Raw genomic sequence first — 26,999 nt, 5'->3', positions numbered from 1 at the left:
CAACTTACAGCTTGGTGAGGGAGGGCAGGGTCACAAAGGCTTCAGGGTGAATGACCTGGATGGAATTCCAGCTGAGGTCTCTGCAAGGCAAGGAGATGCCAGTGAGAGGGGTGCAGGGCAGGGCAGCGAGGGTGCTGGCAGGGGGCTCAGTGTGAGCAGATGTGGGCTCTGTGCCCCCTGCTCAGCAGCAAGTGCTGGCTCATGGCAGCTCCCTGGAGACAAATCTGTTTGGGTCTCTCTGTGTGGTTTCTAACCTGATCTAGCTGAGGATGTCCCTGCTGGCTGCAGGGGTTGGATGACCTCTGGAGGTCCCTTCCATCCCAGAGCATTCTGTGAGTTTGCCTTGCAGCAGCTCCTGCACTGAGCCCAGAGGCAAAGCTTCCTTCTTGGGCTCATTTCTGTGCATCAGAGGATTTGACATCAGTGCAGCAGAGAGGCTGTGCCTCAGTGCCAGAGAGCCCCTGGGGTGGTCCCAGGCAGGAGCAGACAGGACTGGGGCTGTGTGGAAGGAGAACCAAGGGCCCCTTAGAGTGCCTCCTGTGCTGGGCAGGTGGCATTGAGGAGGCTTCTCCATGGGCTCTGCCTCCACCTGAGCTGGAGGGCTCAGCTCCCTCTGCCACAGCAGTGTTCCAGGAGGCATTTTCTGTGCCCAGGCTGCCTGCAGAGCAGTGCCCTGCCTGTGTTCATCTCTCCAGCTCTGAGGGGAGCCAGCAGTGTCTGCCCTGATGTGTGTCCCACTGCAGCATGCCCAGGGGCAGGGGCTGCAGCCTGCACTCTCAGCTGCAGGCTTGCATGGCTGCAGCAGGGCAGCAGCACTCACAGCTGCCTGTGCCTGGGCTGGGCAGGGGCACACTCCTGGGAGCTGGAGGAGTGGTGGCCTCCCCAGTGGCATTTGCCCTGTGCTGCACCACGGGAGACAGCTTTGGAGTGCTTCACTTCACTGCCAGTAGCTAAAGACCATCAGCACCTGGAGGTCTCTTCCCACACAGCACAGGGAGAAGCCTGCCCTGCACAGCCACCCCCCAGGGGTGCTGCTGGGGGCTGTCTGCTGCAAGCTCACCACAGCTGGGTGCTGTCTGCATGCCTGTGTGCCCTGCAGATGCCCAGCCTGCTTGGGAGCTGTGGGCAGGCAGCCACAGACCACCTGGGATGTTCTGCAGGGCTGGTCCAGGAGTGCCTGGCCCAGGACACTGTGTAGGGAAAGGGCTGCTGGAGCTCAGGTCTGGCCCTGCCAGAAACCCCCTGGCACTCAGCTGGCACTGTCTGTGCTGTGCCATGTGTGAGGGGCAGAGTGTGCTGAGTGGCTGCATGTGGGGCAGCAATGCCAGCAGCTGATGGGCTTAGGGGGGGGTCTGCATGTAGCAGGTGAGCCAGGGGGAGGTTTGGTGCCCTGGGGGGAGGTTTGTGCCCTGGGGGAAGCTTTGTGCCCTGAGGGGAGGTTTGTGTCCTGGGGGGAGGTTTGGTGCCCTGGGGGGAGGTTTGTGCCCTGGGGGAAGCTTTGTGTCCTGAGGGGAGGTTTGTGTCCTGGGGGGAGGTTTGGTGCCCTGGGGGAAGCTTTGTGCCCTGAGGGGAGGTTTGTGTCCTGGGGGAGGTTTGGTGCCCTGGGGGGAGGTTTGTGCCCTGGGGGGAGGTTTGTGTCCTGGGGGGAGGTTTGGTGCCCTGGGGGGAGGTTTGGTGCCCTGGGGGAAGTTTGGTGCCCTGGGGGGGGGTTTGTGCCCTGGGGAAGGTTTGTGCCCTGGGGGGAGGTTTGTGCCCTGTGCTCTCTCTAGGGGAAGCAGAAGAGGAGCCAGACAGCAAAGCTTCCCAGCAGAGGGAGAAGGGTTGGGAAAGTCCCCAGCAGCCTGGCTGGGGGCTCAGGCGTCCCCCCCCTGCCCCACACTTACATGGAGCGCAGGGCCAGCAGCTGCAGGAAGGTGTCTGCCCTGATCTCCTGGATCCTGTTGTGCTGCAGCCCCCTGAAAAACAGAGCCTGGGGTGAGAAAAGAGCTGCAGGCAGCACTGACACTGGGCAGGGACCCTTGCCCCTGGCAGCAGGGACCCTTGCCCCTGGCAGCAGGGACCCTTGCCCCTGGCAGCAGGCACCAACTGTCGCAGTGGAAGCTGTCCCTGGAGCTTGGGAGACCTGCTCTGATTTCAAGGGGCAAAGAAGATGAGCAACAAAGCAGCCCAGAGCCAGCCCCAGGGCACAGCCAACCACTCCTGCTGATGGCACCATGGCACAGCCGAGTGCCACTGCTGGGCAGTGGCTAAAGCTGCCTCATGAGCTCCACAGCTGTGCTGCTTCCCCCCTCTGCTGCACCCCAAGCCTGCAAACTGTTTTGTCCAGAGCCAAAGAGGAGAGCCTGGAGCCCCTGGGTCGGCAGCAGCTCTGTGTGAGCCCTCAGGAGGGGCTGCAGGGTGCTGCCCATTGCCTTGGGGATGGTTGGAGGGCTGAGGGCAGGCAGCTTCTCCTGGAGAGAAACCCTGAGGCCTGGCTGAACCCAACAGCCACCTCCTGCGGCTGTGCCTTCAGCACATGCCTGAGCCCCTGCACAGCTCCCTGCCAGCAGCCTCCTGGGCAGGGCAGGCAGCAGGGTCAGGGCTCACAGGGTGTTTGCTGGCTGAGCTCTGCAGTCCCCACAACCCTCGAGGGCCAGCCAGGGCTGATGCAAGCAGCACTGGGTGGGAGCCTTGCAGCTTCCCCAGCTTCTCTTCCCTGTTTTGGATCAATGCTGAACATCTGCAGAATGCCCATCAGGGGCTGCCAGACCTACAGAAGTGATGTTCCCAGGTGTGACCTTCTGCCAGGGGACAGAGCCACTGCCTGGGGCTCTACCCATGGCAGCTCCCTGTGGCATTCCTTGGCTTGCTGACCTGCATTCAGACTCAGGGAGGCTCTTGCAGCAGGACCTGCAGGTGCTGGCTCAGCAGGCATTTGGCCACAGTCATGCTGGAGGGGCAGGAGCCTCTCTGCTGCTGGCTTCTCGGTGCCCCAAGCAGCCAGAGGGCATTCAGTGGGTGCCCAGTGCCAAGGGAGGGCCACAGGGAGCTGGGAGCCCTGAGAAGAGCTGAGAGAGTTAACTGCAGGGCCTGGGGGTGTGATTGTGTCCGGTGTCTGAGAGGGGCAGAGTGTGGAGCCCTCACCCTGTGCAGCCCAGAGAGGGAGTTACAGCCCTGAGCATTCCCAGGGCTGAGCTTTGTCCCCGGGGGTTGCTCCTCTGGCCAAGTTGTTCCTGTCCCCAGAGCAGGGTGGGGGTGAGGGCATCTCTGTACTCACAGCTCCTCCAGCCGCTGGCACCGCTGGAAGCTGGGCAGGTCCTCGATTTGGTTGTGGGACAGCTCCCTGCCGGGGGAGGAGCAGCACAGAAACGTTAGGAGGTCAGAAGAGAGCCCCCGGAGCCCTCCCTTGGAAAGCAAACCCTGCGGGAGAGGGCCTGGCCCCAGGAGCCCAGCGAGGGGCAGCTCCAATCTGCACCCCCCTGGTGCTTGCCCCGAGCAGCTTTGTGCCAGGACTCCTCACCCAGCCCCAGCCCAGCTCCCTCCAGCACAAGCTGCAGACTGGAGGAGCTGCTGGTGCTGCTGGGCTGAGGTTTCCTCCCCAGGCAGCTGTGAAATGCATCCCTGCCAGCTTCTGCCATGCTGTGGTGTGCCAGAGCTGCTGGCCAGCTGCTGTGGATGGAGCTGCAGATGTGCAGCCTTGGAGGGTTGGGGCCAGAAAGGAGCCAGCAACTGCCCTGCATCCCTCCTGCCACAGCACCCCAGCTGCCTGCATCCCTCCTGCCACACCAATCCCTACTGCCCTGCATCCCTCCTGCCACAGCACCCCAGCTGCCTGCATCCCTCCTGCCACACCAATCCCTACTGCCCTGCATCCCTCCTGCCACACCAATCCCAGCTGCCTGCATCCCTCCTGCCACACCAATCCCAGCTGCCTGCATCCCTCCTGCCACACCAATCCCAGCTGCCTGCATCCCTCCTGCCACAGCAATCCCAGCTGCCTGCATCCCTCCTGCCACACCAATCCCAGCTGCCTGCATCCCTCCTGCCACAGCACCCCAGCTGCCTGCATCCCTCCTGCCACAGCACCCCAGCTGCCTGCATCCCTCCTGCCACACCAATCCCTGCTGCCTGCATCCCTCCTGCCACACCAATCCCAGCTGCCCTGCATCCCTCCTGCCACACCACCCCAGCTGCCTGCATCCCTCCTGCCACACCAATCCCAGCTGCCTGCATCCCTCCTGCCACACCAATCCCAGCTGCCCTGCATCCCTCCTGCCACAGCAATCCCAGCTGCCTGCATCCCTCCTGCCACACCAATCCCAGCTGCCTGCATCCCTCCTGCCACACCAATCCCTGCTGCCTGCATCCCTCCTGCCACACCAATCCCAGCTGCCCTGCATCCCTCCTGCCACAGCACCCCAGCTGCCTGCACCCCTCCTGCCACACCAATCCCAGCTGCCTGCATCCCTCCTGCCACACCAGTCCCAGCTGCCCTGCATCCCTCCTGCCACACCAATCCCAGCTGCCTGCATCCCTCCTGCCACACCAATCCCTGCTGCCTGCATCCCTCCTGCCACACCAATCCCAACTGCCTGCATCCCTCCTGCCACACCAATCCCAGCTGCCTGCATCCCTCCTGCCACAGCACCCCAGCTGCCTGCATCCCTCCTGCCACACCAATCCCTGCTGCCTGCATGCCTCCTGCCACACCAATCCCAGCTGCCTGCATCCCTCCTGCCACACCAATCCCAGCTGCCTGCATCCCTCCTGCCACACCAATCCCAGCTGCCTGCATCCCTCCTGCCACACCAATCCCTGCTGCCTGCATCCCTCCTGCCACACCAATCCCAGCTGCCTGCATCCCTCCTGCCACAGCACCCCAGCTGCCTGCATCCCTCCTGCCACAGCACCCCAGCTGCCCTGCATCCCTCCTGCCACACCAATCCCTGCTGCCTGCATCCCTCCTGCCACACCAATCCCTACTGCCCTGCATCCCTCCTGCCACACCAATCCCAGCTGCCTGCATCCCTCCTGCCACACCAATCCCTACTGCCTGCATCCCTCCTGCCAGAGCAATCCCAGCTGCCTGCATCCCTCCTGCCACACCAACCCCTGCTGCCTGCATCCCTCCTGCCAGAGCAATCCCAGCTGCCCTGCATCCCTCCTGCCACAGTAATCCCTGCTGCCTGCATCCCTCCTGCCAGAGCAATCCCAACTGCCCTGCATCCCTCCTGCCACACCAATCCCAGCTGCCCTGCATCCCTCCTGCCACACCAATCCCAACTGCCCTGCATCCCTCCTGCCACACCAATCCCAGCTGCCCTGCATCCCTCCTGCCACACCAATCCCTGCTGCCTGCATCCCTCCTGCCACACCAATCCCAGCTGCCTGCATCCCTCCTGCCACACCAATCCCAGCTGCCTGCATCCCTCCTGCCACACCAATATCTGCTGCCTGCATCCCTCCTGCCACACCAATCCCTGCTGCCTGCATCCCTCCTGCCACACCAATCCCAGCTGCCTGCATCCCTCCTGCCACAGCACCCCAGCTGCCTGCATCCCTCCTGCCACACCAATCCCTGCTGCCTGCATCCCTCCTGCCACAGCAATCCCAGCTGCCTGCATCCCTCCTGCCACAGCACCCCAGCTGCCTGCATCCCTCCTGCCACACCAATCCCTGCTGCCTGCATCCCTCCTGCCACACCAATCCCAGCTGCCTGCATCCCTCCTGCCACACCAATCCCAGCTGCCTGCATCCCTCCTGCCACACCAATCCCAGCTGCCTGCATCCCTCCTGCCACACCACCCCACCTGCCTGCATCCCTCCTGCCACACCAATCCCAGCTGCCTGCATCCCTCCTGCCACAGCACCCCAGCTGCCTGCATCCCTCCTGCCACAGCACCCCAGCTGCCTGCATCCATCCTGCCACACCAATCCCAGCTGCCCTGCATCCCTCCTGCCACACCAATCCCAGCTGCCCTGCATCCCTCCTGCCACAGCAATCCCAGCTGCCTGCATCCCTCCTGCCACAGCAATCCCAGCTGCCTGCATCCCTCCTGCCACACCACCCCAGCTGCCTGCATCCCTCCTGCCACACCAATCCCTACTGCCCTGCATCCCTCCTGCCACTGCAATCCCAGCTGCCTGCATCCCTCCTGCCACACCACCCCAGCTGCCTGCATCCCTCCTGCCACACCAATCCCAGCTGCCCTGCATCCCTCCTGCCACTGCAATCCCAGCTGCCTGCATCCCTCCTGCCACACCAATCCCAGCTGCCTGCATCCCTCCTGCCACACCAATCCCATCTGCCTGCATCCCTCCTGCCACAGCAATCCCAGCTGCCTGCATCCCTCCTGCCACAGCAATCCCAGCTGCCTGCATCCCTCCTGCCACACCAATCCCAGCTGCCTGCATCCCTCCTGCCACACCAATCCCAGCTGCCTGCATCCCTCCTGCCACAGCAATCCCAGCTGCCTGCATCCCTCCTGCCACACCAATCCCAGCTGCCTGCATCCCTCCTGCCACACCAATCCCTACTGCCCTGCATCCCTCCTGCCACACCAATCCCAGCTGCCTGCATCCCTCCTGCCACAGCACCCCAGCTGCCTGCATCCCTCCTGCCACACCAATCCCAGCTGCCTGCATCCCTCCTGCCACACCAATCCCAGCTGCCTGCATCCCTCCTGCCACACCAATCCCAGCTGCCTGCATCCCTCCTGCCACAGCACCCCAGCTGCCTGCATCCCTCCTGCCACAGCACCCCAGCTGCCTGCATCCCTCCTGCCACAGCACCCCAGCTGCCTGCATCCCTCCTGCCACACCAATCCCAGCTGCCTGCATCCCTCCTGCCACACCAATCCCAGCTGCCCTGCATCCCTCCTGCCACACCAATCCCATCTGCCTGCATCCCTCCTGCCACACCAATCCCAGCTGCCTGCATCCCTCCTGCCACAGCAATCCCAGCTGCCTGCATCCCTCCTGCTACACCAATCCCAACTGCCTGCATCCCTCCTGCCACACCAATCCCAGCTGCCTGCATCCCTCCTGCCACAGCACCCCAGCTGCCTGCATCCCTCCTGCCACACCAATCCCAGCTGCCTGCATCCCTCCTGCCACACCAATCCCAGCTGCCTGCATCCCTCCTGCCACACCAATCCCAGCTGCCTGCATCCCTCCTGCCACACCAATCCCAGCTGCCCTGCATCCCTCCTGCCAGAGCAATCCCAGCTGCCTGCATCCCTCCTGCCACACCAATCCCTACTGCCCTGCATCCCTCCTGCCACACCAATCCCTACTGCCCTGCATCCCTCCTGCCACACCAATCCCAGCTGCCTGCATCCCTCCTGCCACACCAATCCCAGCTGCCTGCATCCCTCCTGCCACAGCACCCCAGCTGCCTGCATCCCTCCTGCCACACCAATCCCAACTGCCCTGCATCCCTCCTGCCCTGCATCCCTCCTGCCACACCAATCCCTCCTGCCCTGCATCCCTCCTGCCACACCAATCCCAGCTGCCTGCATCCCTCCTGCCACACCAATCCCAGCTGCCTGCATCCCTCCTGCCACACCAACCCCAGCTGCCTGCATCCCTCCTGCCACACCAACCCCAGCTGCTCATCCCCTGCTCCCCATTTAGCCTTTCTTGGCTGCTCCCCAGGGGAAGGGCAGAGGCTGTGGCACAAGGCAGGGCTTTGGCACAGGACAATACAGGCTGGGAAATCCCTGGCCCCATTCTGCCTCCTGAGAGCAATTCCCAACAGACTTCTGTCCCCACAGCTGCTGAGCCTGGTGGCACAGCAGCATCCTGGGCAGAGTCTTTGGCAGCCAAAAGAAAAGCTCTCCTGGGACAGCTTAATGTGAGTTTTACACTGCTGGAGTTGGCTGGGGAGGAGCAGCCCTCCCAAAGCTGCTTTTCCTCTGCTCCAGCATCAGCTGCTGGGTCTGTGGCAGCTGAAGGGAAGTTTGCCCCAGGCTGCAGTTCTGAATGTGGCCTCTCCACCAACTTCCCAAACTGAGTTTCCATCTTTCTGCAATAAGCTGCAGATGAATCATTTCAGTTATTTAGGTCTGTTGCCAACCTCCTTCCCACCAATCATCCATGGTGGAGAGGAGCAGGGAGCAAAAAGAGGCAAATGGTTGTGCTTGGCTCTGGAGCTCTGGAGCCTCCCACCCAGGATGGAGGAGGAAGGAGAGCAGCAGACATTGGTCCCTGTGTCAGTCCAGAGGGCTTGAGAGGTGAGGCCTCAGCTAAGCATGGAGGAGGAGAACACAGCCTGAGCTAAGCATGGAGGAGGAGAACACAGCCTGAGCTAAGCATGGAGGAGGAGAATACAGCCTGAGCTAAGCATGGAGGAGGAGAACACAGCCTGAGCTAAGCATGGAGGAGGAGAACACAGCCTGAGCTAAGCATGGAGGAGGAGAACACAGCCTGAGCTAAGCATGGAGGAGGAGAACAGAGCCTGAGCTAAGCATGGAGGAGGAGAACACAGCCTGAGCTAAGCATGGAGGAGGAGAACACAGCCTGAGCTAAGCATGGAAGAGGAGAACACAGCCTGAGCTAAGCATGGAAGAGGAGAACACAGCCTGAGCTAAGTATGGAGGAGGAGAACACAGCCTGAGCTAAGCATGGAAGAGGAGAACACAGCCTGAGCTAAGCATGGAGGAGGAGAACACAGCCTGAGCTAAGCATGGAGGAGGAGAACACAGCCTGAGCTAAGCATGGAGGAGGAGAACACAGCCTGAGCTAAGCATGGAGGAAGAGAACAGAGCCTGAGCTAAGCATGGAGGAGGAGAACAGAGCCTGAGCTAAGCATGGAGGAGGAGAACACAGCCTGAGCTAAGCATGGAGGAAGAGAACAGAGCCTGAGCTAAGCATGGAGGAGGAGAACAGAGCCTGAGCTAAGCATGGAGGAGGAGAACACAGCCTGAGCTAAGCATGGAGGAGGAGAACACAGCCTGGGCTAAGCATGGAGGAGGAGAACACAGCCTGAGCTAAGCATGGAAGAGGAGAACACAGCCTGAGCTAAGTATGGAGGAGGAGAACACAGCCTGAGCTAAGCATGGAAGAGGAGAACACAGCCTGAGCTAAGCATGGAGGAGGAGAACACAGCCTGAGCTAAGCATGGAGGAGGAGAACACAGCCTGAGCTAAGCATGGAGGAGGAGAACACAGCCTGAGCTAAGCATGGAGGAAGAGAACAGAGCCTGAGCTAAGCATGGAGGAGGAGAACAGAGCCTGAGCTAAGCATGGAGGAGGAGAACACAGCCTGAGCTAAGCATGGAGGAGGAGAACACAGCCTGAGCTAAGCATGGAGGAGGAGAACACAGCCTGAGCTAAGCATGGAGGAGGAGAACACAGCCTGAGCTAAGCATGGAGGAGGAGAACACAGCCTGAGCTAAGCATGGAAGAGGAGAACACAGCCTGAGCTAAGCATGGAGGAGGAGAACACAGCCTGAGCTAAGCATGGAGGAGGAGAACACAGCCTGAGCTAAGCATGGAGGAGGAGAACACAGCCTGAGCTAAGCATGGAGGAAGAGAACAGAGCCTGAGCTAAGCATGGAGGAGGAGAACACAGCCTGGGCTAAGCATGGAGGAGGAGAACACAGCCTGGGCTAAGCATGGAGGAGGAGAACACAGCCTGAGCTAAGCATGGAAGAGGAGAACACAGCCTGAGCTAAGCATGGAGGAGGAGAACACAGCCTGAGCTAAGCATGGAAGAGGAGAACACAGCCTGAGCTAAGCATGGAGGAGGAGAACACAGCCTGAGCTAAGCATGGAGGAGGAGAACACAGCCTGAGCTAAGCATGGAGGAGGAGAACACAGCCTGAGCTAAGCATGGAGGAAGAGAACAGAGCCTGAGCTAAGCATGGAGGAGGAGAACACAGCCTGAGCTAAGCATGGAGGAAGAGAACAGAGCCTGAGCTAAGCATGGAGGAAGAGAACAGAGCCTGAGCTAAGCATGGAGGAGGAGAACACAGCCTGAGCTAAGCATGGAGGAGGAGAACAGAGCCTGAGCTAAGCATGGAGGAAGAGAACAGAGCCTGAGCTAAGCATGGAGGAGGAGAACACAGCCTGAGCTAAGCATGGAGGAGGAGAACACAGCCTGAGCTAAGCATGGAGGAGGAGAACAGAGCCTGAGCTAAGCATGGAGGAGGAGAACAGAGCCTGAGCTAAGCATGGAGGAAGAGAACAGAGCCTGAGCTAAGCATGGAGGAAGAGAACAGAGCCTGAGCTAAGCATGGAGGAGGAGAACACAGCCTGAGCTAAGCATGGAGGAGGAGAACAGAGCCTGAGCTAAGCATGGAGGAAGAGAACAGAGCCTGAGCTAAGCATGGAGGAGGAGAACACAGCCTGAGCTAAGCATGGAGGAGGAGAACACAGCCTGAGCTAAGCATGGAGGAGGAGAACAGAGCCTGAGCTAAGCATGGAGGAGGAGAACACAGCCCCAGGATCAATTCTGCTGTCTCCAGGGCAAGGGTAACCTGATGCAGCCCAGGAGGTAGCAGCCCAGCAGCCTCAGTTGCTGAAGCTGTGTTGGGGACACATCAGGATGAAGGTACTGGTGGCACCAAGGGACTTCAGGTCTGCTCAGGGAACCTTCAGCTACTTCTGCTTGGGAGGAAAGATAAATCTGTGCCCTGAGCCCCAGAAGCTCTGGACAGAAGCTGCAGGATGGTTCCAGGCTGATGTCCACATCAAGCCAAGCCCAGCAGGCTGCCCTGCTCTGTGCCCATGCACAGCCCATGGCCATCAGCCTCACACCCTTGTGGTGCCTCTTACAGAGGCAACATCTGACCAGGGGGGAGCAGAGTCATGCCAGCAGCTGTGCCATTTCTGTTCGGATGTGTCACAGGCACAATGTCAGCCTGGGGAACTACCAAGGTGGGGGCCAGCAGCCAGGGCAGCACTGACCCTGCAGGGACAGGAGGCCAATGCATTTCAAAGGCAGGGGAGATGTAATGAAGCACAAACAGAGGCCCAGGGACCCTCTCTCCAAGCTCTGCAGCCATGCAATTAATGTCAGCAAAACCAACTGTGAGAGAGGAAGGAGGAGCCAGGTGAGCTGTCCCAGCACAGCTCTGCCCCAGGGAGGAGCCAGGCTGCCGAGGAGGCTCTGCAGGGGAGGTTTGTAGTCTGATAACTTGCAAACACAAACAGCAGGCTCAGGACCCTGCAGCCTGAGCTGCCCCACAGGCTGCTCTTTGGTGGCAACACGTCCACTAAACTGGTCCAGATGTCTGGGGAGGAGAGATGCTCCCTACAGGGACAGCTGGAGCCAAGATGCTGTGATCTGCTGAGTTACAAATTGTGCTCTTTCATTCTGCTGTGTTTCTCTCGTTCCCAGGCTCTGCCCCAAGAATGCTCTCCTGTTGCTTTCCTGGAACAAACTTGTTTGCCTTTTCAGCTTGCTTGTGTAAAGACTGATGAGAGGCAAGTGTCCTGCCTGCCCTAGACCTGCAGACTTGTGTACATCACACAGCACAGAGTGCCAGGGGCCTGAAGGGACCTCTGGAGAGCATCCAGTCCAACCCCCTGGCAGAGCAGGGGCACCCAGGGCAGGGCATCCAGGAACACATCCAGGTGGGGTTGGATATCTCCACACCCCCCCTGGGCAGCCTGCTCCAGGCTCTGGCACCCTCACAGTGAGAACTTCCTCTGCCTCAGCTTCCACCACTGCCCCTGGTGCTGGCATTGGGCATCCCCCAGCAGAGCCTGGCCCCAGCCTCTGGGCATCACCCTGCACAGCTTTAGCAACAGCAGTGAGGTCACCCTCAGGCTCCTCTCCAAGCTCCAGAGCCCTCAGCTGCCTCAGGCTCTCCTCACAGGAGATGTTCCACTGCCTGCAGCAGCTCTGTGGCTCTGGGCTGGACTCTCTCAAGCAGTTCCCTGAGGGGCCCAGAACTGGACACAAGACTCCAGCTGTGGCCTCAGCAGGGCAGAGCAGAGGGGCAGCAGAACCTCTCTGACCTACTCACCACAGCCCTTCAAATGCACCCCAGGATGCTCTTGGCCTGCTTGGCCACCAGGGCACATTGCTGGCTCAGGGGCATCCTTCTGGCCACCAGCACCCCCAGGTCCTTTTCCCCTTCACTGCCCTCCACCAGCTCAGTCCCCAACCCATCCTGTTCCAAAAGCTCTTTCCCAGATGCAAGACTCTCCCCTTGCCCTTGTTGAACTTCACTCAGTTTCTCCCTGCGCAGCTCTCAGCCTGTCCAAGTCTCCCTGAATGGCAGCACAGCCCTCCTGTGGCAGCCACTCCCTCGGCAAACCTGCTGGCAGTGCCCTCTGTGCCCTCACCCAGGTCACTGATGAGTACCTTGAACAGCTCTGGTCCCAGTACTGACCCCTGAGGGACTCCACCAGACACAGGCCTCCAGCTGGACTCTGTCCACTGACCACAGATCTCTGACTTCTTTCCTTCAACCTGGTCCCATCCACCTCACTCCCTGATCCTCCAGAGCCCTCTGCCTCAGCTTAGCTGCAAGGATGCTGGGGCAGAGAGTGGCCAGTGCCTTACTGACAGCAAGAAAACCACAGCCACTGCCCTGCTGGGGCCTGGGCAAAGCTGATTGCTTCTGTGCCATCCAGGCCCAGAGGAGTGGGGGCAGAGAGGGGTGGGGGGCAGAGAGGGATGGGGGGCAGACAGGGGTGGGGGCAGAGAGGGATGGGGGGAAGAGAGGAATGGGGGCAGACAGGAATGGGGGGCAGAGAGGGGTGGGGGCAGAGAGGGATGAAGGCAGAGAGGGATGGGGGGCAGAGAGGGGTGGGGGGCAGAGAGGGGTGGGGGGGCAGAGAGGGGAGGGGGCAGAGAGGGATGGGGGGCAGAGAGGGGTGGGGGGCAGAGATGGATGGGGGCAGAGAGGGATGAGGGCAGAGAGGGATGGGGGAAGAGAGGGATGGGGGGCAGAGAGGAATGGGGGCAGAGAGGGATGGGGGGAGAGAGGGATGGGGGCAGAGAGGGATGGGGGGAGAGAGGGATGGGGGCAGAGAGGGATGGGGGAGAGAGGGATGGGGGGGAGAGAGGGATGGGGCAGAGAGGGATGGGGGCAGAGAGGGATGGGGGGCAGAGAGGGGTGGGGGCAGAGAGGAATGGGGGCAGAGAGGGATGGGGGGAGAGAGGGATGGGGGCAGAGAGGGATGGGGGGAGAGAGGGATGGGGGCAGAGAGGGATGGGGCAGAGAGGGATGGGGGCAGAGAGGGATGGGGGCAGAGAGGGATGGGGGAGAGAGGGATGGGGGGGGAGAGAGGGATGGGGCAGAGAGGGATGGGGGCAGAGAGGAATGGGGGGCAGAGAGGGGTGGGGGCAGAGAGGAATGGGGGCAGAGAGGGATGGGGGGAGAGAGGGATGGGGGGCAGAGAGGGATGGGGGGCAGATAGGGATGGGGGCAGAGAGGGATGGGGGGGAGAGAGGGATGGGGGCAGAGAGGGATGGGGCAGAGAGGGATGGGGGCAGAGAGGAATGGGGGGCAGAGAGGGGTGGGGGCGGAGAGGGATGGGGGAGAGAGGGATGGGGGCAGAGAGGGATGGGGCAGAGAGGGATGGGGGGAGAGAGGGATGAGGGGAGACAGGAATGGGGGGGAGAGAGGGGGTGGGGGAGAAAGGGATGGGGGTAGAGAGAGGAGGGGTCAGGTTTTGGGAAGGTTGTGGCCTAAAGAGATTTTGGTAAAGCCCAGGTTGGAGAGAACTGAGCAGAGGCTAAATAGGACTTGGAGTGCTCTGGAGTAGTGTGCTGCTGTGTGTGGTTGTGAGCAGTGCTGCAGTGTGTCAGCAGTGCTGCAGTGTGTGAGCAGTGCTGCTGTGTGTGTGAGCAGTGCTGCAGTGTGTGTGAGCAGTGCTGCAGTGTGTGAGCAGTGCTGCAGTGTGTGTGAGCAGTGCTGCAGTGTGTGAGCAGTGCTGCAGTGTGTGAGCAGTGCTGCAGTGTGTGAGCAGTGCTGCAGTTTGTGAGCAGTGCTGCAGTGTGTGTGAGCAGTGCTGCAGTGTGTGTGAGCAGTGCTGCAGTGTGTGAGCAGTGCTGCAGTGTGTGTGAGCAGTGCTGCAGTGTGTGAGCAGTGCTGCAGTGTGTGAGCAGTGCTGCAGTTTGTGAGCAGTGCTGCAGTGTGTGTGAGCAGTGCTGCAGTGTGTGAGCAGTGCTGCAGTGTGTGAGCAGTGCTGCAGTGTGTCAGCAGTGCTGCAGTGTGTGTGAGCAGTGCTGCAGTGTGTGAGCAGTGCTGCAGTGTGTGTGAGCAGTGCTGCAGTGTGTGTGAGCAGTGCTGCAGTGTGTGAGCAGTGCTGCAGTGTGTGTGAGCAGTGCTGCAGTGTGTGAGCAGTGCTGCAGTGTGTCAGCAGTGCTGCAGTGTGTGAGCAGTGCTGCTGTGTGTGAGCAGTGCTGCAGTGTGTGTGAGCAGTGCTGCAGTGTGTGAGCAGTGCTGCAGTGTGTGTCAGCAGTGCTGCTGTGTGTGAGCAGTGCTGCAGTGTGTGTGAGCAGTGCTGCAGTGTGTGTGAGCAGTGCTGCAGTGTGTGAGCAGTGCTGCAGTGTGTGTGAGCAGTGCTGCAGTGTGTCAGCAGTGCTGCAGTGTGTGTGAGCAGTGCTGCAGTGTCTGAGCAGTGCTGCAGTGTGTGTCAGCAGTGCTGCTGTGTGAGAGCAGTGCTGCAGTGTGTGAGCAGTGCTGCAGTGTGTCAGCAGTGCTGCAGTGTGTCAGCAGTGCTGCAGTGTGTGTGAGCAGTGCTGCAGTGTGTGAGCAGTGCTGCTGTGTGTCAGCAGTGCTGCTGTGTGTGAGCAGTGTGGCAGTGTGTCAGCAGTGCTGCAGTGTGTGAGCAGTGCTGCAGTGTGTGTGAGCAGTGCTGCAGTGTGTGAGCAGTGCTGCAGTGTGTGAGCAGTGCTGCAGTGTGTGTGAGCAGTGCTGCAGTGTGTGTGAGCAGTGCTGCAGTGTGTGAGCAGTGCTGCAGTGTGTGTGAGCAGTGCTGCAGTGTGTGAGCAGTGCTGCAGTGTGTCAGCAGTGCTGCAGTTTGTGAGCAGTGCTGCAGTGTGTGTGAGCAGTGCTGCAGTGTGTGTGAGCAGTGCTGCAGTGTGTGAGCAGTGCTGCTGTGTGTGAGCAGTGCTGCAGTGTGTGAGCAGTGCTGCAGTGTGTGTGAGCAGTGCTGCAGTGTGTGTGAGCAGTGCTGCAGTGTGTGAGCAGTGCTGCAGTGTGTGTGAGCAGTGCTGCAGTGTGTGAGCAGTGCTGCAGTGTGTCAGCAGTGCTGCAGTTTGTGAGCAGTGCTGCAGTGTGTGTGAGCAGTGCTGCAGTGTGTGTGAGCAGTGCTGCAGTGTGTGAGCAGTGCTGCAGTGTGTGTGAGCAGTGCTGCAGTGTGTGAGCAGTGCTGCAGTGTGTCAGCAGTGCTGCAGTTTGTGAGCAGTGCTGCAGTGTGTGTGAGCAGTGCTGCTGTGTGTGAGCAGTGCTGCAGTGTGTGTGAGCAGTGCTGCAGTGTGTGAGCAGTGCTGCAGTGTGTGTGAGCAGTGCTGCAGTGTGTGTGAGCAGTGCTGCAGTGTGTGAGCAGTGCTGCAGTGTGTGAGCAGTGCTGCAGTGTGTGTGAGCAGTGCTGCAGTGTGTGAGCAGTGCTGCAGTGTGTGTGAGCAGTGCTGCAGTGTGTGTCAGCAGTGCTGCAGTGTGTGAGCAGTGCTGCAGTGTGTGAGCAGTGCTGCAGTGTGTGTCAGCAGTGCTGCAGTGTGTGAGCAGTGCTGCAGTGTGTGTGAGCAGTGCTGCAGTGTGTCAGCAGTGCTGCTGTGTGTGAGCAGTGCTGCAGTGTGTCAGCAGTGCTGCTGTGTGTGAGCAGTGCTGCAGTGTGTGAGCAGTGCTGCAGTGTGTGAGCAGTGCTGCAGTGTGTGAGCAGTGCTGCAGTGTGTCAGCAGTGCTGCAGTGTGTGAGCAGTGCTGCAGTGTGTGTGAGCAGTGCTGCAGTGTGTGTCAGCAGTGCTGCAGTTTGTGAGCAGTGCTGCAGTGTCAGCAGTGCTGCTGTGTGTGTGAGCAGTGCTGCAGTTTGTGAGCAGTGCTGCAGTGTGTGAGCAGTGCTGCAGTGTGTGAGCAGTGCTGCAGTGTGTGAGCAGTGCTGCAGTGTGTGTCAGCAGTGCTGCAGTGTGTGAGCAGTGCTGCAGTGTGTGTGAGCAGTGCTGCTGTGTGTGTGAGCAGTGCTGCAGTGTGTGAGCAGTGCTGCAGTGTGTGTGAGCAGTGCTGCAGTGTGTGTGAGCAGTGCTGCAGTGTGTCAGCAGTGCTGCAGTGTGTGAGCAGTGCTGCAGTGTGTGAGCAGTGCTGCAGTGTGTGTGAGCAGTGCTGCAGTGTGTCAGCAGTGCTGCAGTGTGTGAGCAGTGCTGCAGTGTGTGAGAAGTGCTGCAGTGTGTGAGCAGTGCTTCAGTGTGTGTGAGCAGTGCTGCAGTGTGTGAGCAGTGCTGCAGTGTGTGAGCAGTGCTGCAGTGTGTGAGCAGTGCTTCAGTGTGTGTGAGCAGTGCTGCAGTGTGTCAGCAGTGCTGCAGTGTGTGAGCAGTGCTGCTGTGTGTGAGCAGTGCTGCAGTGTGTGTGAGCAGTGCTGCAGTGTGTCAGCAGTGCTGCAGTGTGTGTGAGCAGTGCTGCAGTGTGTCAGCAGTGCTGCAGTGTGTGTGAGCAGTGCTGCAGTGTGTGTGAGCAGTGCTGCAGTGTGTGAGCAGTGCTGCAGTGTGTCAGCAGTGCTGCAGTGTGTGTGAGCAGTGCTGCAGTGTGTCAGCAGTGCTGCAGTTTGTGAGCAGTGCTGCAGTGTCAGCAGTGCTGCTGTGTGTGTGAGCAGTGCTGCAGTTTGTGAGCAGTGCTGCAGTGTGTGAGCAGTGCCGCAGTGTGTGTCAGCAGTGCTGCTGTGTGTGAGCAGTGCTGCAGTGTGTCAGCAGTGCTGCAGTGTGTGAGCAGTGCTGCAGTGTGTCAGCAGTGCTGCAGTGTGTGAGCAGTGCTGCTGTGTGTGAGCAGTGCTGCTGTGTGTGTGAGCAGTGCTGCAGTGTGTGAGCAGTGCTGCAGTGTGTGAGCAGTGCTGCAGTGTGTGTGAGCAGTGCTGCAGTGTGTGAGCAGTGCTGCTGTGTGTGAGCAGTGCTGCAGTGTGTGTGAGCAGTGCTGCTGTGTGTGAGCAGTGCTGCAGTGTGTGTGAGCAGTGCTGCTGTGTGTGAGCAGTGCTGCAGTGTGTGAGCAGTGCTGCAGTGTGTGTCAGCAGTGCTGCAGTGTGTGAGCAGTGCTGCAGTGTGTGTGAGCAGTGCTGCTGTGTGTGTGAGCAGTGCTGCAGTGTGTGAGCAGTGCTGCAGTGTGTGAGCAGTGCTGCAGTGTGTGTCAGCAGTGCTGCTGTGTGTGAGCAGTGCTGCAGTGTGTGAGCAGTGCTGCAGTGTGTGAGCAGTGCTGCTGTGTGTGAGCAGTGCTGCAGTGTGTGTGAGCAGTGCTGCAGTGTGTGTGAGCAGTGCTGCAGTGTGTGAGCAGTGCTGCAGTGTGTGTGAGCAGTGCTGCAGTGTGTGAGCAGTGCTGCAGTGTGTGAGCAGTGCTGCAGTGTGTGTGAGCAGTGCTGCTGTGTGTGTGAGCAGTGCTGCAGTGTGTGTGAGCAGTGCTGCAGTGTGTGTCAGCAGTGCTGCTGTGTGTGGTTGGGAGCAGTGCTGCAGTGTGTGTGAGCAGTGCTGCAGTGTGTGAGCAGTGCTGCTGTGTGTGAGCAGTGCTGCACTGTGTGTGAGCAGTGCTGCAGTGTGTGAGCAGTGCTGCAGTGTGTGTGAGCAGTGCTGCAGTGTGTCAGCAGTGCTGCAGTGTGTGAGCAGTGCTGCAGTGTGTGAGCAGTGCTGCAGTGTGTGTGAGCAGTGCTGCAGTGTGTGAGCAGTGCTGCAGTGTGTGAGCAGTGCTGCAGTGTGTGAGCAGTGCTGCAGTGTGTGTCAGCAGTGCTGCAGTGTGTGTGAGCAGTGCTGCAGTGTGTGTGAGCAGTGCTGCAGTGTGTGTGAGCAGTGCTGCAGTGTGTGAGCAGTGCTGCAGTGTGTGAGCAGTGCTGCAGTGTGTGAGAAGTGCTGCAGTGTGTGAGCAGTGCTTCAGTGTGTGTGAGCAGTGCTGCAGTGTGTGAGCAGTGCTGCAGTGTGTGAGCAGTGCTGCAGTGTGTGTGAGCAGTGCTGCAGTGTGTCAGCAGTGCTGCAGTGTGTGAGCAGTGCTGCTGTGTGTGAGCAGTGCTGCAGTGTGTGTGAGCAGTGCTGCAGTGTGTGTGAGCAGTGCTGCAGTGTGTGAGCAGTGCTGCAGTGTGTGTGAGCAGTGCTGCAGTGTGTGTGAGCAGTGCTGCTGTGTGTGAGCAGTGCTGCAGTGTGTGAGCAGTGCTGCAGTGTGTGTGAGCAGTGCTGCAGTGTGTGAGCAGTGCTGCAGTGTGTGTGAGCAGTGCTGCAGTGTGTGAGCAGTGCTGCAGTGTGTGAGCAGTGCTGCAGTGTGTGTGAGCAGTGCTGCAGTGTATGAGCAGTGCTGCAGTGTGTGTGAGCAGTGCTGCAGTGTGTGTGAGCAGTGCTGCAGTGTATGAGCAGTGCTGCAGTGTGTGAGCAGTGCTGCAGTGTGTCAGCAGTGCTGCAGTGTGTGAGCAGTGCTGCAGTGTGTCAGCAGTGCTGCAGTGTGTGAGCAGTGCTGCAGTGTGTGTGAGCAGTGCTGCAGTGTGTGAGCAGTGCTGCAGTGTGTGTGAGCAGTGCTGCAGTGTGTCAGCAGTGCTGCAGTGTGTCAGCAGTGCTGCTGTGTGTGAGCAGTGCTGCAGTGTGTCAGCAGTGCTGCTGTGTGTGAGCAGTGCTGCAGTGTGTGTGAGCAGTGCTGCAGTGTGTGAGCAGTGCTGCAGTGTGTGTGAGCAGTGCTGCAGTGTGTCAGCAGTGCTGCAGTGTGTCAGCAGTGCTGCAGTGTGTGAGCAGTGCTGCAGTGTGTCAGCAGTGCTGCAGTGTGTGAGCAGTGCTGCAGTGTGTGTGAGCAGTGCTGCAGTGTGTGAGCAGTGCTGCAGTGTGTGTGAGCAGTGCTGCAGTGTGTCAGCAGTGCTGCAGTGTGTCAGCAGTGCTGCAGTGTGTGAGCAGTGCTGCAGTGTCAGCAGTGCTGCTGTGTGTCAGCAGTGCTGCAGTGTGTGTGAGCAGTGCTGCAGTGTGTCAGCAGTGCTGCAGTGTGTGTGAGCAGTGCTGCAGTGTGTGTGAGCAGTGCTGCAGTGTGTGAGCAGTGCTGCAGTGTGTGTGAGCAGTGCTGCAGTGTGTCAGCAGTGCTGCAGTGTGTGTGAGCAGTGCTGCAGTGTGTCAGCAGTGCTGCAGTGTGTGTGAGCAGTGCTGCAGTGTCTGAGCAGTGCTGCAGTGTGTCAGCAGTGCTGCAGTGTGTGTGAGCAGTGCTGCTGTGTCTGAGCAGTGCTGCAGTGTGTGTCAGCAGTGCTGCTGTGTGTGAGCAGTGCTGCAGTGTGTGTGAGCAGTGCTGCAGTGTGTGAGCAGTGCTGCAGTGTGTGTGAGCAGTGCTGCTGTGTCTGAGCAGTGCTGCAGTGTGTCAGCAGTGCTGCAGTGTGTCAGCAGTGCTGCAGTGTGTGTGAGCAGTGCTGCAGTGTGTGAGCAGTGCTGCAGTGTGTGTGAGCAGTGCTGCAGTGTGTGAGCAGTGCTGCAGTGTGTGAGCAGTGCTGCAGTGTGTGTGAGCAGTGCTGCAGTGTGTGAGCAGTGCTGCAGTGTGTGTGAGCAGTGCTGCAGTGTGTGAGCAGTGCTGCAGTGTGTGTCAGCAGTGCTGCAGTGTGTCAGCAGTGCTGCAGTGTGTGTGAGCAGTGCTGCAGTGTGTGAGCAGTGCTGCAGTGTGTGTGAGCAGTGCTGCAGTGTGTGAGCAGTGCTGCAGTGTGTGTGAGCAGTGCTGCAGTGTGTGAGCAGTGCTGCAGTGTGTGTGAGCAGTGCTGCTGTGTGTGAGCAGTGCTGCAGTGTGTGTGAGCAGTGCTGCAGTGTGTGAGCAGTGCTGCAGTGTGTGTGAGCAGTGCTGCAGTGTGTGTGAGCAGTGCTGCTGTGTGTGAGCAGTGCTGCAGTGTGTGTGAGCAGTGCTGCAGTGTGTGAGCAGTGCTGCAGTGTGTGAGCAGTGCTGCAGTGTGTGTGAGCAGTGCTGCAGTGTGTGTGAGCAGTTCTGCAGTGTGTGTGAGCAGTGCTGCAGTGTGTGAGCAGTGCTGCAGTGTGTGAGCAGTTCTGCTGTGTGTGAGCAGTGCTGCAGTGTGTGTCAGCAGTGCTGCAGTGTGTCAGCAGTGCTGCAGTGTGTGAGCAGTGCTGCAGTGTGTGTGAGCAGTGCTGCAGTGTGTGTGAGCAGTTCTGCAGTGTGTGTGAGCAGTGCTGCAGTGTGTGTGAGCAGTGCTGCAGTGTGTGTGAGCAGTGCTGCAGTGTGTGTGAGCAGTGCTGCAGTGTGTGAGCAGTGCTGCAGTGTGTGAGCAGTGCTGCAGTGTGTGTGAGCAGTGCTGCAGTGTGTCAGCAGTGCTGCAGTGTGTCAGCAGTGCTGCAGTGTGTGAGCAGTGCTGCAGTGTGTGTGAGCAGTGCTGCATTGTGTGTGAGCAGTGCTGCAGTGTGTGTGAGCAGTGCTGCAGTGTGTGAGCAGCGCTGCAGTGTGTGTGAGCAGTGCTGCAGTGTGTCAGCAGTGCTGCAGTGTGTCAGCAGTGCTGCAGTGTGTGTGAGCAGTGCTGCAGTGTGTGAGAAGTGCTGCAGTGTGTGTGAGCAGTGCTGCAGTGTGTGAGCAGTGCTGCTGTGTGTGAGCAGTGCTGCAGTGTGTGTGAGCAGTGCTGCAGTGTGTGAGCAGTGCTGCAGTGTGTGTGAGCAGTGCTGCAGTGTGTGTCAGCAGTGCTGCAATGTGTGTGAGCAGTGCTGCAGTGTGTGTGAGCAGTGCTGCAGTGTGTGTGAGCAGTGCTGCAGTGTGTGAGCAGTGCTGCAGTGTGTCAGCAGTGCTGCAGTGTGTGTGAGCAGTGCTGCAGTGTGTGAGAAGTGCTGCAGTGTGTGTGAGCAGTGCTGCAGTGTGTGAGCAGTGCTGCTGTGTGTCAGCAGTGCTGCAGTGTGTGAGCAGTGCTGCAGTGTGTGAGCAGTGCTGCAGTGTGTCAGCAGTGCTGCTGTGTGTGAGCAGTGCTGCAGTGTGTGTGAGCAGTGCTGCAGTGTGTGAGCAGTGCTGCAGTGTGTGAGCAGTGCTGCAGTGTGTCAGCAGTGCTGCAGTGTGTGTGAGCAGTGCTGCAGTGTGTGTGAGCAGTGCTGCAGTGTGTGAGAGCAGTGCTGCAGTGTGTGAGCAGTGCTGCAGTGTGTGAGCAGTGCTGCAGTGTGTCAGCAGTGCTGCAGTGTGTGAGCAGTGCTGCAATGTGTGTGAGCAGTGCTGCAGTGTGTCAGCAGTGCTGCAGTGTGTGTGAGCAGTGCTGCAGTGTGTGAGAAGTGCTGCAGTGTGTGTGAGCAGTGCTGCAGTGTGTGTGAGCAGTGCTGCAGTGTGTGAGAAGTGCTGCAGTGTGTGAGAGCAGTGCTGCAGTGTGTGAGCAGTGCTGCAGTGTGTCAGCAGTGCTGCAGTGTGTGTGAGCAGTGCTGCAGTGTGTGAGAAGTGCTGCAGTGTGTGTGAGCAGTGCTGCAGTGTGTCAGCAGTGCTGCAGTGTGTGTGAGCAGTGCTGCAGTGTGTGTGAGCAATGCTGCAGTGTGTGAGATGTGCTGCAGTGTGTGTGAGCAGTGCTGCTGTGTGTGAGCAGTGCTGCAGTGTGTGAGCAGTGCTGCAGTGTGTCAGCAGTACTGCAGTGTGTGTCAGCAGTGCTGCAGTGTGTGAGCAGTGCTGCAGTGTGTGAGCAGTGCTGCAGTGTGTGAGCAGTGCTGCAGTGTGTGTGAGCAGTGCTGCAGTGTGTGTGAGCAGTGCTGCAGTGTGTGTGAGCAGTGCTGCAGTGTGTGTGAGCAGTGCTGCAGTGTCAGCAGTGCTGCAGTGTGTGTGAGCAGTGCTGCAGTGTGTGTCAGCAGTGCTGCAGTGTGTGAGCAGTGCTGCAGTGTGTGTGAGCAGTGCTGCAGTGTGAGAGCAGTGCTGCAGTGTGTGAGCAGTGCTGCAGTGTGTGAGCAGTGCTGCAGTGTGTGAGAAGTGCTGCAGTGTGTGTGAGCAGTGCTGCAGTGTGTGAGCAGTGCTGCAGTGTGTGAGCAGTGCTGCAGTGTGTGTGAGCAGTGCTGCAGTGTGAGAGCAGTGCTGCTGTGTGTGAGCAGTGCTGCAGTGTGTGTGAGCAGTGCTGCAGTGTGTGAGCAGTGCTGCAGTGTGTGTCAGCAGTGCTGCAGTGTGTGTGAGCAGTGCTGCAGTGTGTGTGAGCAGTGCTGCAGTGTCTGAGCAGTGCTGCAGTGTGTGTGAGCAGTGCTGCTGTGTGTGAGCAGTGCTGCAGTGTGTGTGAGCAGTGCTGCAGTGTGTCAGCAGTGCTGCTGTGTGTGAGCAGTGCTGCAGTGTGTGTGAGCAGTGCTGCAGTGTGTGAGCAGTGCTGCAGTGTGTGAGCAGTGCTGCAGTGTGTGTGAGCAGTGCTGCAGTGTGTCAGCAGTGCTGCTGTGTGTGAGCAGTGCTGCAGTGTGTGTGAGCAGTGCTGCAGTGTGTGAGCAGTGCTGCAGTGTGTGTCAGCAGTGCTGCAGTGTGTGTGAGCAGTGCTGCTGTGTGTGAGCAGTGCTGCAGTGTGTGTGAGCAGTGCTGCTGTGTGTGAGCAGTGCTGCAGTGTGTCAGCAGTGCTGCAGTGTGTGTGAGCAGTGCTGCAGTGTGTGAGCAGTGCTGCTGTGTGTGTGAGCAGTGCTGCAGTGTGTGAGCAGTGCTGCAGTGTGTGTCAGCAGTGCTGCAGTGTGTGAGCAGTGCTGCAGTGTGTGTGAGAAGTGCTGCAGTGTGTGTGAGCAGTGCTGCAGTGTGTGTGAGCAGTGCTGCAGTGTGTGAGCAGTGCTGCTGTGTGTGGTTGGGAGCAGTGCTGCAGTGTGTCAGCAGTGCTGCAGTGTGTGTGAGCAGTGCTGCAGTGTGTGTGAGCAGTGCTGCAGTGTGTGTGAGCAGTGCTGCAGTGTGTGAGCAGTGCTGCAGTGTGTGAGCAGTGCTGCAGTGTGTGAGCAGTGCTGCAGTGTGTGTGAGCAGTGCTGCAGTGTGAGAGCAGTGCTGCTGTGTGTGAGCAGTGCTGCAGTGTGTGTGAGCAGTGCTGCAGTGTGTGTGAGCAGTGCTGCAGTGTGTCAGCAGTGCTGCAGTGTGTGTGAGCAGTGCTGCTGTGTGTGAGCAGTGCTGCAGTGTGTCAGCAGTGCTGCAGTGTGTGTGAGCAGTGCTGCAGTGTGTGAGCAGTGCTGCTGTGTGTGTGAGCAGTGCTGCAGTGTGTGAGCAGTGCTGCAGTGTGTGTGAGCAGTGCTGCAGTGTGTGAGCAGTGCTGCAGTGTGTGTGAGAAGTGCTGCAGTGTGTGTGAGCAGTGCTGCAGTGTGTGTGAGCAGTGCTGCAGTGTGTGAGCAGTGCTGCTGTGTGTGGTTGGGAGCAGTGCTGCAGTGTGTCAGCAGTGCTGCAGTGTGTGTGAGCAGTGCTGCAGTGTGTGTGAGCAGTGCTGCAGTGTGAGAGCAGTGCTGCAGTGTGTGAGCAGTGCTGCAGTGTGTGAGCAGTGCTGCAGTGTGTGAGAAGTGCTGCAGTGTGTGTGAGCAGTGCTGCAGTGTGTGTGAGCAGTGCTGCAGTGTGTGTGAGCAGTGCTGCAGTGTGAGAGCAGTGTTGCAGTGTGTGAGCAGTGCTGCAGTGTGTGAGCAGTGCTGCAGTGTGTGAGAAGTGCTGCAGTGTGTGTGAGCAGTGCTGCAGTGTGTGAGCAGTGCTGCAGTGTGTGTGAGCAGTGCTGCAGTGTGTGTGAGCAGTGCTGCAGTGTGTGTCAGCAGTGCTGCAGTGTGTGTGAGCAGTGCTGCTGTGTGTGAGCAGTGCTGCAGTGTGTGTGAGCAGTGCTGCAGTGTGTCAGCAGTGCTGCAGTGTGTGAGCAGTGCTGCTGTGTGTGAGCAGTGCTGCGGTGTGTGAGCAGTGCTGCAGTGTGTGAGCAGTGCTGCAGTGTGTGTGAGCAGTGCTGCAGTGTGTGAGCAGTGCTGCAGTGTGTGAGCAGTGCTGCAGTGTGTGTGAGCAGTGCTGCAGTGTGTGAGCAGTGCTGCAGTGTGTGTGAGCAGTGCTGCAGTGTGTGAGCAGTGCTGCAGTGTGTGAGCAGTGCTGCAGTGTGTGTGAGCAGTGCTGCAGTGTCTGAGCAGTGCTGCAGTGTGTGTGAGCAGTGCTGCTGTGTGTGAGCAGTGCTGCAGTGTGTGTGAGCAGTGCTGCAGTGTGTCAGCAGTGCTGCTGTGTGTGAGCAGTGCTGCAGTGTGTGTGAGCAGTGCTGCAGTGTGTGAGCAGTGCTGCAGTGTGTGTGAGCAGTGCTGCAGTGTGTGTGAGCAGTGCTGCAGTGTGTGTGAGCAGTGCTGCAGTGTGTGAGCAGTGCTGCTGTGTGTGAGCAGTGCTGCAATGTGTGTGAGCAGTGCTGCAGTGTGTGTGAGCAGTGCTGCAGTGTGTCAGCAGTGCTGCAGTGTGTGAGCAGTGCTGCAGTGTGTGTGAGCAGTGCTGCAGTGTCTGAGCAGTGCTGCAGTGTCTGAGCAGTGCTGCTGTGTGTGAGCAGTGCTGCAGTGTGTGTGAGCAGTGCTGCAGTGTGTGAGCAGTGCTGCAGTGTGTGTGAGCAGTGCTGCAGTGTCTGAGCAGTGCTGCTGTGTGTGAGCAGTGCTGCAGTGTGTGTGAGCAGTGCTGCTGTGTGTGAGCAGTGCTGCAGTGTGTGAGCAGTGCTGCTGTGTGTGAGCAGTGCTGCAGTGTGTCAGCAGTGCTGCAGTGTGTGTGAGCAGTGCTGCAGTGTGTCAGCAGTGCTGCAGTGTGTGTCAGCAGTGCTGCAGTGTGTGTGAGCAGTGCTGCAGTGTGTCAGCAGTGCTGCAGTGTGTGTCAGCAGTGCTGCAGTGTGTGTGAGCAGTGCTGCAGTGTGTCAGCAGTGCTGCAGTGTGTGAGCAGTGCTGCAGTGTGTGAGCAGTGCTGCAGTGTGTGAGCAGTGCTGCAGTGTGTGTGAGCAGTGCTGCTGTGTGTGAGCAGTGCTGCAGTGTGTGTGAGCAGTGCTGCAGTGTGTCAGCAGTGCTGCAGTGTGTGAGCAGTGCTGCAGTGTGTGAGCAGTGCTGCAGTGTGTGAGCAGTGCTGCAGTGTGTGTGAGCAGTGCTGCTGTGTGTGAGCAGTGCTGCAGTGTGTGTGAGCAGTGCTGCAGTGTGTCAGCAGTGCTGCAGTGTGTGAGCAGTGCTGCAGTGTGTCAGCAGTGCTGCAGTGTGTCAGCAGTGCTGCAGTGTGTGTGAGAAGTGCTGCAGTGTGTCAGCAGTGCTGCAGTGTGTGTGAGCAGTGCTGCAGTGTGTGTGAGCAGTGCTGCAGTGTGTGTGAGAAGTGCTGCAGTGTGTCAGCAGTGCTGCAGTGTGTGTGAGCAGTGCTGCAGTGTGTGTGAGCAGTGCTGCTGTGTGTGAGCAGTGCTGCAGTGTGTGTGAGAAGTGCTGCAGTGTGTCAGCAGTGCTGCAGTGTGTGTGAGCAGTGCTGCAGTGTGTGTGAGCAGTGCTGCAGTGTGTGAGCAGTGCTGCAGTGTGTGTGAGCAGTGCTGCAGTGTGTGAGCAGTGCTGCAGTGTGTGTGAGCAGTGCTGCAGTGTGTGAGCAGTGCTGCAGTGTGTGAGCAGTGCTGCAGTGTCTGAGCAGTGCTGCAGTGTGTCAGCAGTGCTGCAGTGTGGGTGTGGCAGTGCTCTCCCATCTCTCCACTCCTCTCTGGAGCTCCTCCTCTCCCTCCCCTGGGCAGGGCTCAGTTGCTGCTTCCTGCTCCCTAAGCCTCTGCAGGGCTGTGGCTCTGTGGCCTCCATCAGCTGCCGCCTGTCGCCTGCTCCAGAGCTCTCAGGATCCCTCCTCCAGGCCCTGGAGCAGGCAGCAGCAGGGACCCCCCCTGCACACACACAGCGGCTCTGAGCTGCTGCTCCTGCCTCCTCTGCACCCTCCCTGCCCATCCTCCCTCCCTCCCTCCTTCCCTGGAGATATTCAAGGTGAGTCTGAGTGAGGCCCTGGGCAGCCTGATCTAGCTGGGGATGTCCCTGCTGCCTGCAGGGAGGTCAGGCTGGATGAGCTTTGGAGGCCCCTTCTGGCCTGGCCCATCTCTGACTCCATGATTGTGCCCTGCTGGCATGGGTAGAGTTCCCCCTGTGCCAGGCCAGCAGGAGGGAAGTGTGGCTGTGCCTCTGCTTCCAGCCCTGAGTGCAGAGCGCCACACCGGATGGAGCCAGCAAGCTCTAACACCGGCAGGGGAGGAGGCAGTGCTTGTGGAGCTGTTTTCTCAGTGCAAGGAAATGGGGACAAGAACCTCAGGGTGGCTGTCTACAGGCAGTGCCCTCCCTGGGCTAGGCAAGGGGAAGGCTGAGTTTCTGGTGGCTCTTTGCTGCAGAGCAGAGGAGGCAGAGGGGTTTGTTACTCACAGGACTCGGAGGCTGGGCAGCTGCTGGCACATCCCCCTGGGGAGCAAGTGGATTCCTGCCCGGGTCAGGGTCCTGGAGGAGGGGAGGAGAGAGAAGAAATGGTGTCAGTGGGAGCCAGGGCGCCTCCTGTGACCTGCAAACCCAGCTGCTGTCCCAGACAGTGGCAGGAGAGGCAAGATCAAGGGGATGATGAAATCCCTGGAGGGAAACAGAAGCTGGCTCTGAGCTGGGCCCTGCTGCTGAGGCTGCCGGAGGGAAGGAGCCCCTGGGAAGTCCTGGGGTGCTGAGCTCCCTGCTGGCCACGCTGAGGGCAGCTGGCAGCCTCTGCCATGGCACTCTCTGCTACCCCAGTGCCCCACTGCCCATACTCCTGACCCCCCTGCAGCCACAGCTGCCTCAGAAACCCTGCTTGGAGGCCGGGTGGTGGCTCCCTGAGTCCCCCAGGGCACACTCCTGGGCTGGAGCTGTGCTACTGCTTTGGGCACAGTGTGTGGAGCAGGGCTCTGGAGGAGAGCCACAGCCACAGCACGTCCTCCAGGCCCCTGCTCTCCTGGGTCTGGAGCAGAGCAGCTCCAGGAGTCTCTGGGCTGGGTGGCAGGTGCAGGGCAAACACTGCAGATG

At 59.6% G+C, this 26,999-nt stretch overlaps 1 protein-coding gene across 2 annotated transcripts in view; it reads right to left on the bottom strand.

Moving 5' to 3' along the window:
- Positions 1–26,999, bottom strand: part of LGR6 (leucine rich repeat containing G protein-coupled receptor 6) — a 209,049-nt gene that overhangs the window by 14,074 nt on the left and 167,976 nt on the right. For both annotated transcript variants that reach the window (XM_068164663.1, XM_068164662.1), the window contains 4 exons: positions 26,379–26,450; positions 3,257–3,322; positions 1,884–1,955; positions 9–80 (listed from right to left, as the gene is read on the bottom strand). In XM_068164663.1, the coding sequence (XP_068020764.1) occupies positions 9–80; positions 1,884–1,955; positions 3,257–3,322; positions 26,379–26,450 (282 nt within the window). The remainder of the gene's footprint in view (positions 1–8; positions 81–1,883; positions 1,956–3,256; positions 3,323–26,378; positions 26,451–26,999) is intronic.

This window comes from Melanerpes formicivorus, unplaced genomic scaffold (genome assembly GCF_026170545.1).
Source record: "Melanerpes formicivorus ecotype bairdi unplaced genomic scaffold, bMelFor1.0.p_v2 SCAF_82, whole genome shotgun sequence".
In the NCBI taxonomy this organism is placed as follows: domain Eukaryota; kingdom Metazoa; phylum Chordata; class Aves; order Piciformes; family Picidae; genus Melanerpes; species Melanerpes formicivorus.
This window is presented reverse-complemented; position numbering and strand designations above follow the sequence as displayed.